Source organism: Misgurnus anguillicaudatus, chromosome 22, assembly GCF_027580225.2.
Source record: "Misgurnus anguillicaudatus chromosome 22, ASM2758022v2, whole genome shotgun sequence".
Lineage (NCBI taxonomy): Eukaryota > Metazoa > Chordata > Actinopteri > Cypriniformes > Cobitidae > Misgurnus > Misgurnus anguillicaudatus.
This window is the reverse complement of record NC_073358.2, coordinates 36,517,537-36,529,834: the sequence shown is the minus strand read 5'-3', so window position 1 is coordinate 36,529,834 and position 12,298 is coordinate 36,517,537. Positions and strand designations below refer to the sequence as shown.

At 38.1% G+C, this 12,298-nt stretch overlaps 1 protein-coding gene across 17 annotated transcripts in view; it reads right to left on the bottom strand.

Moving 5' to 3' along the window:
* arvcfb (ARVCF delta catenin family member b) overlaps positions 1–12,298 on the bottom strand; it is a 292,272-nt gene that overhangs the window by 45,754 nt on the left and 234,220 nt on the right. For 14 of the 17 annotated variants that reach the window (XM_055199147.2, XM_055199145.2, XM_055199149.2 and 11 more), the window contains 4 exons: positions 5,522–5,639; positions 4,772–4,943; positions 3,630–3,647; positions 1,178–1,249 (listed from right to left, as the gene is read on the bottom strand). In XM_055199147.2, coding sequence (XP_055055122.1) covers positions 1,178–1,249; positions 3,630–3,647; positions 4,772–4,943; positions 5,522–5,639 — 380 coding nt within the window. The remainder of the gene's footprint in view (positions 1–1,177; positions 1,250–3,629; positions 3,648–4,771; positions 4,944–5,521; positions 5,640–12,298) is intronic. The other 3 variants (XM_055199150.2, XM_055199138.2, XM_073860779.1) reach the window with 1 other exon arrangement.

The window sequence follows — 12,298 nt, the reverse complement described above, 5'->3', positions numbered from 1 at the left end:
ACCTTAAATAACAATGTATTCCCACCAAAAATAATGTCACTTCCTTAAAGATGATGTCATTCTTGACTTTTGTTAGTAAAGCCAACTACTGGTTAGAGAACTCACTAATATGACGTCATCCAGTGTACTGGCATGCAGTATGCTTGAATAATGTGTTTACGACCCATAACAGAAATGACTGAAAACATTACAAAACAGTTCCTCAGCACATTCCCACTACTTCCTTCAAGCCACACACCAGCTTGCAACAAAACATCTAATGACACATCTGAAGTTTGCTGTCTTTATTGCTTTCATTATTTCCCAATATCATCATTAGCCTTTTCAATATAACAAACATAACCATGGTGTTTCTCTAATAAAAGAGAGATCAGTAAACTGTTTTCACAAGCATATATCTTTTTCAAAGAAGAAAGGTCATTTTACAATACAATACGATAAACTTTCTTTCCTCTTTACGGCTCGACTACAGTAATATATAAAAAATTAGCCTCAATACAACCTTTTGCGTGGCTCACTAAGTGCAGCTCTCGAGGTAAAATGATCCTAGATCAGTCTGTCAGGAGGCAAGAGGTATTCATGAGCTTCTGATGACTGATCTCTTTTCCTAAATCCTTTGTGATTCATTTTCAGACAACCACTAGCTAAAGGTTTAAGCTTCTCTTACAAAACCCACAAACAGCGCAGTGAAGTTCAACCTGGCTTGTCTATAATGGTAAATCAACCTCATTCTACCTGAATGTACTCAGTTAGAGATATAGCTAAGATTTACGACTCATAATGAGAAAATGCTTGGGCAGAAGAAGAGTACTGCTACTTGATACCTAGGAGCTCCCGGAGGATCTACGTATGCACTCTTCGACATACCTTACAGCTCAGTGAAAACAATGTTAATGTCCTATAGCTTTTTCATATCCCACAATTCTCTGCAGCAGGATCCTCGGCAGTCTTCTACAGTAACGGCGCATTGGCCTAGCACAGCGTTTGGGGTAATAAGGGCTAAGTGTAGAGTTGAATTATGCATGTTGCATGAATTGACTTTCCCTGAGCAATTCACCTGCGTTCTGTGACTAGATTTCTCACTTAGAGACCAAGGAGTCAGACATTTCATGTACCTTTTCCAGAAGAGTGACAGCTTAAAGATGTAATAATTCGGGGGTGTCAAAGGAAGACGTACCTTTAGTGGGTTCTGTACGCTTGGGTAGGTCCAATGTGTCATAGTTTTTGTCGTGCTCTCCGTTTTTCCTCCCTGTGTGAAGACGAGAGTGAGAGAGTATGAGAGGGAAAGCAGCTGTAAGTGTCACTGTATGAGAGAAATTACTATATGGGTATGAAAACGTCAGATTCAACTCAGTCTTAAATACACACACAGACACATGAATCGAGCTACTACACAGATATGCAGAGACAACCTGACCCTTCTGACATCAGCTCCCAATAGAGAAAAACCAAATCAATAATGCAAAGCCTTCTGCATGGAGGACAAATGTCTATAACTAAGTGAAGTAATGGGATACTAGTCCACTATCATGTTTTAGTACACACACCAAAAAGAAGAGTCATCATTTACCCCATCACATGTCATTCCAAACATTTCATTTAATTGCATTTCTTAATCGTAAATGAAGAGTGTATTCAAAGATACAAGATCACTATAGGTTTTATGTCAATGATGCCTAATGACACAGGTTTTTCAATTTTATAAAATTGTTTATCAAACTGAAACTTTGATTTTATTTATTAATTTCAATTAGGGCTGTCGTATGTATAATTGCATACAAACTTTTATTTTGTATGTGCTAAATCGTGCTTAATCATTTGAGAGCCCTAATTTCTATAAACTTTGACTAGGGGTGTCACAATTCTCCAAATCCTCGATTCGATTACATTTTCGATTCTAAGGACACGATTATATTAGATTCTCGATTTTTGCATTTTTTTTGAAAGCACAAAAAATGCTATGCCATTTTTAGATTAGACTTTTATGAAATATAATATCTGACCTTGAACCCGGAGATGCCCTGCCATGTTAGTCGTGCTGCCAGTGGAAAAATATGGTATACGCACGTACATTGAGAAAAATAAGTTTTTGAACACCCTGCTATTTTGCAAGTTCTCTCACTTAGAAATCATTGAGGGGTCTGAAATCGTCATTGTAGGTGCATGTCCACTGTGCGAGAAATAAATAAAAAAAATCCCAAAATCACAATATATAATTTTTTTAAAACTATTTATTTGTATGATACAGCTGCAAATAATTATTTTAACACCTGTCTATCAGCTAGAATTCTGACCCTCACCTGTTAGTCTGCCTTTAAAATGTCAACCTCCACTCCATTTATTTTCCTATTACCTGTTTGAGGCCGTTAGCTGCATAAAGACACCTGTCCACCCCATACAATCACTAAGAATCCAACTACTAACATGGCCAAGACCAAAAAGCTGTCCAAAGACACTAGAGACAACATTGTACACCTCCACAAGGCTGGAAAGGGCTACGGGGAAATTACCAAGCAGCTTGGTGAAAAAAGGTCCACTGTTGGAGCAATCATTAGAAAATGGAAGAAGCTAAACATGACTTTCAATCTCCCTCGGACTAGGGCTCAATGCAAGATCTCACCTCGTGGGGTCTCAAGAAAGGTGAGAAATCAGCCAAGAACTACCCGAAAGGAGCTGGTCAATGACTTGAAAAGAGCTGGGACCACCGTTTCCAAGGTTACTGTTGGTAATACACTAAGACGTCATGGTTTGAAATCATGCATGGCACGGAAGGTTCCCCTGCTTAAACCAGCACATGTCCAGGCCCGTCTTAAGTTTGCCAATGACCATTTGGAGGATCCAGAGGAGTCATGGGAGAAAGTCATGTGGTCAGATAAGACCAAAATAGAACTTTTTGGTCATAATTCCACTAAACGTGTTTGGAGGAAGAAGAATGATGAATTGCTGTTTTTTTGTTTCCCATGTAAAGAGTAGCTCGCGTAGTGTCTCCTGCATCTGCCATGCTACCTTTTGACTGGCTGTAGCTACCTAAGTTAGAGGAGGTTAACTCGCAGCACTTAACATATGTTTTTCTCCTGCCTGGCAAGCCGACCGGACGTGACATGGGGGCGTGGCAGCATCGACGATTCCATTTTATAATCGAAGTTCGAGATTGTGACTTCATTTCAATCGATTTCGATTTAAAATCGAAGTGACACCCTTATCTTTGACATGTTCTTACTCAGTCAAGGTTATAATGTTCTTTACATTCTGTAGGATGATTGTATGTAGAAGATGGTAAATGACTAAAAAAATACTTAAGCTGTATTTTTACAGGCAGCGTCACATATGAGGGTGAGAAAATGATGAGCATCCCTTCGAAGCAATGGGCAGTACGACAGGCAAAACCTAAACCTCATTAACAGATAACAGCACAGACACTTATCTCATTTTAAAGAGGGTATGAATGAGCCTATTAGCCCAGGTTTGACATTTGCTTTAAGATAAACACTGGCCAGTATTACAAAAATTTGAAAGAAGTGCAAAACGGTGGTAATGAAGATTTTAGTCTGATGAGGAAAAGGGAACATGTACTGTATGTTGAGAGAGAGAAAGTGACATTTAAAGGAGAAGCAGAAAGAGAGACTCACCTTGATTAAACCATTCCTCTAAAGTTAGCCAACACAGCAACAGCAGCAAGACCAATAAGAAAACAAAGCAGGCAGGGAAAAAGAGGGGATATTTCAGAAAGTGTGTGCATTGAAGGACTTATTTGTGAACCACTTAAAAATACATAGTAATGGGGAAAGAGTGTAAAAAAAATTTGTTTTATTCTGTAAGCATGTGTGCAGTCCAGTGTGAACTGGCACAAACTGCCCGCACCAAATTCATACTTGTATATGACATCACTGTGATTCTTTTCAGTACATATTTGCTTCTAATTATGTAAATTAAGCTAATTATAGATATGCCTTATTTAAATATCATGTCCCTGATAACATTAGGCTATCACAGTGTGCGTTCCTGGCCTAAATTTACACAACGAATTCACAGTAAACAAGAAAAGCAGCTTAAACTGTTCTGCTGTTTATAAAGAAAGTGTCAAGTTTTGTGAGCAAGACTAATTTATGCCATTACTTTAAAAAAGTGCTCAAAAATTGGGTCTGTCTTAATATCTTTCCCAAACATTCCCTAATGCTTTTAGGGGTGTGTTCTTCTGCAAATATAGATGACTTAAATCTTCAAAGTATGTCTCAAGGGCCACTAACAGATAAACAAACCTCATTAAAAGGGTCCTGTTTACATGCATTTTTGGTCATTTGCTCCTTTGGGATGTACAAGAGGAATCAATTTCTCAATTCAAGTCATTAATGTATTCGAAAACCTACACACCTGTCAATGTAAGAGAGGAAAAAATCTTAATCCAGTTGCCATGTAAAGAACTGGATGGTATCCAGACAACCCTTGTTGTCTCAGTCATATTGCAGAGTGCAAAATCGATACAATGTAATGCCACAGACGTAAAACTTACACCTAGATCCATGCAAAGATAAATATTGATTCAGTGCTGATATCCTAGACACACACTACAGCTATGAGTCATGAGCCCCATAAGATCAAATAAAGCCTCTAGCACTATTTAGTTTCCTATTATCTGCCGGCAGTGTTTTTATGATGCTGGATGAAAATGGCTTTGCTGAACCTGCTTCTCCTTATCACGACTCAAAAAAGTTCAATATGGTCTTAAAAGAACAAATCACATATATGAGATGATGTCGAATTCAATAATGACCTTTGGCCTTTTTCCCTCCGAAGCAGCCTGCGTCATCTTTCTTCTTCCTCTGAGTGCCCGCAGAGCCGGGGCCCTGAAGAGCAGAGGGGTCCTGAAACTTCTCCGCCCCTGGGACCTCCTTGTGCACGTGGTAGGACAGGTTCCTCATGATGCAAACACAATTCTCCACAGACTGAGAAGAAAGACAGAAAGAGAGGATTATTTAAGCACACTAAACTATACTATTGCATATTAGTATATGATTATTTATTACAAATACAGCATCAAATATTTTTATTTAATGACATTTAAACTACAAAACTGACTATTGTCCCAGGCTAATCTGACCGATTCCCTATATACAGTAGCTCTGCTAGTTTCATTCTGCTTGTGGTCTCTTTATTCTCATATAGTAATATAAAACAGCATTAATTTAAATCAATAATTTATGTCCATTTATTTATTTATTAGGAAGCAGCAGTTTAATAAGCATGGTAATGTACAGTCAGCAAGCCACTACTGTAAGGGGGACATAAGACCCCTCTAATTCATGTCAGGGACCAGATCATGTGTCAGGATGTGTTTTGCATTATTAATTGGCTAACTGTACATCAGCCATAACACACACGCACGCACGCACACACACACACACACACACTTTACACAGTGCATAATTGAAAATGTAGATTTTTTTCTATATTTTTTATATAGATATGTTTTAATACAGACTGATAGAGATGCCTGAGCTGGTTTTCTGCAGATGAAACTCACCTTATTGTCCATGTCTTTTTTCCCCACAGCAGACTGCAGTGCATGCAGCAGGGCATCCACCAGCCCCTCACACTCCCTTAAGCGTCTGCGTGCCTCTGCACCATCTGAACTCACATTCCTGCAGAACATAGCACAGTGTTGCCATTAGTACTTATTATGCATCATTAGATGATTTTGCTTGGTAAACTGCTTACTCTTATTTTTAATGAAATAGTTAAACTACAACCCCTCTATGTAGATATATGACAATCTGAACCCCCCAACCCTACATCAAGTTTCCTTTAGATTTTTTACGTTGACAAGCACACTGAGATTAAACTTTTTTTGCTAAATGTACTTTTAGATGCTTCAACACATTCTAACTGACCCACTGATGTCACAGGAACTACTTTGAAGACGTTTTTATTACCTTTCTGGACATGGACAGTATACCGTACGTAGATTTTCAATGAAGGGTCAACAAGCTCTTGGACTAAATATAAAACATCTTAAACTGTGTTCTGAAGATGAACGGAGGTCTTAGGTGTTTGGAACGACATGAGGCTGAGTCATTAATGACATTATTTTCATATGTGAACTATCCATTTATGTATATTATAAAAATGTCATTATTCTCTTAAATTGTTCTTTTACATATCCGTGCATAAATTTGGAGGAATATAACATTTAAAGCAACACTACAGATTTTACCCTAAAATAACGTTTTCAAAAAAGTTTCAGTCGTTCATCCACCCGAAACAGGGTGAATCGCACTTTCACATTCACTTTGCAGCCCTCTATCAGCCAAAACCGTACTAAAGAGGTTTTTAACCGTCACGTCGCGGTCCTGTAGTTCGAGTGAAAATTACAAAAACTTGCTTTACGGCAGACCTACAATCCAATCAGAGCCAGCATTGCTTCAGTAGGCTAAATTATTTACGACAGTGGTAATGGACAATTCTGCTTCCAACCTGTAGGGGGAGCAAAGAGCAAAAACTCTTTAGTGTTGCTTTAAATATTAAGTAGATAAGTAAATATTAAGTCCCTGTGTGTTTACATTAAAACTAAAAACGTTTCATGAAGTTTATTGAGTTGGCATGTGCGACTTAAGTTGGAGAGCTTGAGAAAAGTTCACGTGATTTCCGGTAAGGGAACATCGATGCTCACTGGTCATATCTCTAAATATATGCGCATATCTCTAAAGAGTCTTTAGTTCTATCAGATTTATAAAAGACAGTTTAGCTTTACCGATTCGAAAGGAGGAGTTACTAGCTGCGGGAGGAGCGAGTCACGAGTCAACACTTTATACAACACTGACTGGTTAACTTATGGTCAAGTTCTTCCTGATCGCATTTTTTAAACCTTAGTTAGTGTGTAATGTTGCTATAATAGCATAAATAATACCTGTAAAATAATAAAGCTCAAAGTTCACTGCCAGGCGATATATTTTCTTTAACAGAATCCCTCTTTCAAAGCCTACAGCGAACGCCCGGTTTGGACTACAGCCCTCTACTTCCTGCTTTAATGATGTCAGTAGAACAGTTTGTTGACTAAACTCTGCCCACAAGAATACGTCAGTCGTCAGCTAAGCTAACGGCAAGCTAAGCTGCTATTGAATCACAACACACTTAACAAACTACACAATCAGATCTCGATACGTATTTCTGAGGGAGGGACTTCATAGAACAAGGAAGACATCAGCCCGTTTTGAGGACAGTGAAAACAACGGTATACAGATAAGTAAATTGTGTGAAAAATACAGCGTTTTTACACGTGAAGCACGAACACACGTTATATTGGGCACTGTAAACACAATCAAAGCTCCAAAAACACAGAGAGAACGGGACCTTTAATATGCCTATTTCCAATATAACACAGAAGTCTTACTTACTGCATGCAACTCATGACCCGGTTGGGACTTTTCAATGAAATCCAGCGTTAAACAAACACACACGCAAAACTCCGCTGCTACCCCGGAAAAACAAACTATATCCATTGTATCCATAATCCTAGCTTTTTTCTCCTTACTGTACATCCAAAAACACACTTCTTATTTTGTGCCATTGTTGAGTTTGATATAAAACAAAGCTGGCGCATGAAGTGATGCCTGTAACATAGAGTCCTTGGTTCTCGCTCTCCCGCTGATTGACGTGTGGGTGGGGTTTTCTGGGGAAAGGCAAAGTGCATTCTGCACAGAAATACTCTGTAACACGATCCAACTGCTTTTTTGACACTTTGCATTTGTTTAGCATGAGGCCAAAATCAGTGAGGCAGCAAGCTGACTTAAGTTAAGGTAAGAATAAATAAAAATACCATAGGGACCAAAAGTAAAACTTTTACCTCTGGACCACACAAACACACTTCTAGTATTGCACAAGAACAGTGCAATTCTTACTAGTTTATGGCCTATTGAGAATATTAAATACACAAAGGCAATCATCTCTGAGCAGTGAACTAATTTAAAAAAAGCTTTAATGGTTTCACGCTCATCCAATCCAATTAAACCCACATTCAAGCCCCGTTCAGCAAAGGTACTTTCGGCTACCCATCATTAATGATCTCAGACCAGCTCTTATCATCATTATTTATGACCAGGAACAATATCGGCCAGCAGCGTGCTATAAAACTCATAGACGGCAGATCACAAGAGAAAGTTATAAGGTTAGTGTTACATAAGAAAATTACAAGAATGTCAGATGCATCCACAGCCTCAACAGACACCAAAAGCCATCTGGGTTTCTTCATCCTTTACCCCAGCGATATTTCCTGCCAGCTGCTCAGCTGTAGTTCTTTATAACTAGATTCCTGAGACGAAATCCTACCCATTAAAAACTCCACAGACATCACTATCAAAAGACAACAGAAGAAAACGTATATTAATCTTACACCCTGCCAAACAAATGGGTCCGTTTTCCAGCTAAAGACATTTAAACACATTTGCAGTAAAGCACCCACATGGAATACATATAACGTTTTCCAGCTGTACGTTGTGGCTCTGGTCCAAATATACGAGTGGTGAGATGCGGTTTTACAGCTACCTGTCTTTAATGCTTGAAGGACAGTAAGCACAATGTAATAATCGGCCTCCAATTTCTTTTACGTAATTCATGGTTTTATAAAAAACATTAATACTTGACCTGAAAGTGCACCACACATGGTAAATTCGTATGTAAACATCCAAGCATAATATTGTGATGCTTCATTAATATACTTTTCATCTAAATTAAGTGTGCAAGGACATTCAAACATCTCCAGGTCAAATAAATAATAATAAAAAAAAACCCGTGCACATTTGTCACAATGAGTGAATCAATAAACAAATGAATAAAATAATGAGGCCAGACAGGAAAACTCTTCATTCCAAACAAGACTCTGCCTCCAAGCAGCTTACTAGGCAACAGATGTTACTGGAAACAGTTTCCATGGATACAGCCCGAACTGAGGCTTTAAAGGCAAAATGAGGATGGAGCGGCGTTGCGCACAACCGCATGTCTGAGATGATGTGTGCTGGTACCCTGCTGAGAGCGGGCATCATGTGGAAACACATTCTCATTTCGGTGCCCGTCAGACTACAACAAATACACAGCAGTCGTGGTTATACTACTGTACCAGCTGTCACTGAAAAAAGCTTTATACCCATTGAAGCACTGGCTAGCCTAATAGTATTGATTCATCTGACACAGGGCAAAAGTCAGGCAAAGGAGAATGAGCTAAAGAGAGGTAAGCAGGTAAAGACAAAGTGAGAGAGGAAGATAGATGGGAAGACAATTCTAGTTAACTTCAACTTCATCTTTGGGATTTGTGGATGTACCTTACAGTAAGGATGGACAAAAGACAAAAACAATATATATGAAGAGTTTCGTTGCAAAACGAGATAACCACCGTTTTTTTAATTGTTCAGAAATCTCGTTTTTTGGTTGTGCATTCCAATTAATTTCAATGCAACTGCAGTTGGTTTGTTTTGATTTAAACCTTCATAACTTAAAAAATACAGCTAAGCAGCACCATAAAACAAAATAATAACATGATAACATAATAATTAACATGTTTTGACAAAAATGTTAAAAAATGGATTTATCTCGTTTTGCAACGAAACTCTTCATATATAAATAAATAATACACTATTGATTAATAATAAGAAATCTATATAAAACAATGTATTTTTTTACAGTGTAGCGGTGTGAAGTGTTTTAGCATTAAACCGTGATTTTTATGGATCCAGTGTTCTGTCGAAATCTGATTCCCCTATGTTTCCCTTTAGTGTAATGTTTTTTATAGCGTTTTAATCACGTTACGTTTATTTTTTAGATAAATAAAAGTTTAACTGGCTTGGCTACTGATACTGTATGCATGAATGTAATGTATAGACGATTTCAGCAGTAACAACATAAACAAGCAGCTGTCGTGGTCCGCACGTAACTTCCGGTAAACTCCGCTAAGAATAAATAACAACAAAGTTCTTTAAACATAGTTTATTTATATACCAAGCAAAAAACAACACATATATTACCTAGGAAACCAAAACATTTGTTATTTTCGACGAGGCATTTTCGACCGGAAGTAAAGTTCGGATCCAGACGTGTATCGTGTCAGGGCACGTGTGTCCAAAGAAACCGTCTATATGTATTGTTCTTTATTGGTAAATCAATTATTTTTACAGTGTGAATCGCTAAAGTACATATAAAAGCAATAATATCATGTATTCTATATAATACCATTTATTAAATATTTCATAATTTTCCTGTTTTCTATTATTTCTTCCTTATATTTATAGCATACGTGATTTTTCTAAAACTATTATAAAACTATTTTGTTTACATACAAATTAAAATGCATAGGCCTGTTTATATACGTATAAAAAACATCATGTGTGTGTTATATTTATATATTTATTAATATGTAAACATAATAATTTGAGAGCACACAGGAAGAAGACATAAGCTAAGATATAAGGTGAAAAGAAATAATAGAAAACGAAAAAATTAAGAAATATTTAATAAATGGTGATATTATTACTTTTTCAGTATAAAAAAACATTTATTTTAAATAAATTATAAATTAAACGTGATAAAAACGCTACAAAGAACACATAGAGGGATCAGACTTTGACAGAACACCGGACATCTTCTCGAATTATTTTCTATTCTAATTATTAATAGATTTCCAGATAATTTCATTACTCCAGTCTGTCCGTTTAAGGGCAACCATAAACACCTATGTTTTTCTTCAAATGGTGTCTTCGATGACGGTATTTTATGAAAATGAAGGACATCTTTTTTTGGCATTCCTATTCTGACACTCAACATCACAACAAGATATTTTCTAGTGAGTTTGGGGTTGTGCACACCAAAACTTGTAAACGCGGCTGAAAACGCCTGGACAATGCCGAATGCCAGCGCTTTGGTAGCGCTCTGATACGTCAGCTGTGAGATGGTTGGTTGCTGTGATACTTGTCCCGCCTCTCCTCCACTGTGATTGGACGGCCGCATGAGAACTGACATTGACGAGCGGAGCTTTTTACCCAAAGTTGAATATTTTTCAAGCGCCAGTTTTCAGCGCGGGCAAAAAACACTAGCTGCTGGTTTATTTGAAAAACACAGAGCTTCCATTGGAAACAATTGAAAACATGCGCCGGCTGTGGGCGTAAAAGCTTTGGTGTGCACGCCCCCTTTTCTTCATTTTCACTGTTTTTCTGCAACCACATTGCGCGCAGCTTGCAGTGACGTAACTGTGGCGTCTACTTTAAAAGGGTCTATATTATCAATATGTATGTTCCCTGGGATCAAACCCATGACCTTTGCGCTGCTAACGCTGTGCTCTACCAACACTACAGTAGACAATATTATGTACTACCAATGCTATAGAAAAACGCTACTGTTCTGTATCAATTTGGTACCAATTTAAGGATACTCAGACATGCCAAGCACTGCAATATAGCACACTAGAAAAGAGAGCGAACGCATAGATAGACACAGAGAAGAGCAGATTTAAACGGGGAGGTAGAGCAAACACGGAGCAGAGAGTAGATGTTGGATGTGGCCCAGCAGGTTGCAGCACAACCGGCAGCAGGAGATTAGAGGCCTGGCTGCTATAGAGGAAACAGAGGGAGGAAAAACACAGCCATATCCCTCTGGAGCTTCAGAGCTTAGCTCATACACAAGGCAGAACATCTCAAATTAAAAACTGGCCATGGGAGAAAATAGCAAGGAATTAAAGGAAAAAGGGAACAAAATATTCGCTCTGTGGTGACATACCACACACCATTTCTGAGGCAAATTTTAAAAAACTTAACTAGCATCCCATCCTATGCCTGGAGTCCATCTGATATCACACAGTATGAATAGTTGATTGGCAGAACTGGATGCTGTTAGATGACTTCTTCTAAGTGGCCTTGTATCAGCTAATTTTTGTAAGAATGAAATAAACTACATGTTTCAGTGCAAGCAACATCATGTTGTAGACTGTTGATAGACAGTAGATAATGACTGTGGCTTTATAACATTGTTTAAATTTCAGGTCACGGTTTCATCTGTTGTACAAACACTAGAAAGTTTTAGGTTTGGGTTTTATACATTTTTTGATGGCGCAGTTGTGCCCTAATGGTAAGAGAGTTGAACTTGTAACCGGGTCGAGTCTCCCAGCCAGGAGGTTGAAACCATAGACTCCAAAAAATATGGACGTAGTGTCCGTGACGTCACCCATAGGTTTGTGAAGAGCTTTTTTGAAGCCAATAGTTGGCAGAGCCTGCTGTCACCATCACTTGCACTAACCGAAAATGGGTAAAGAGGTGGGACGTAC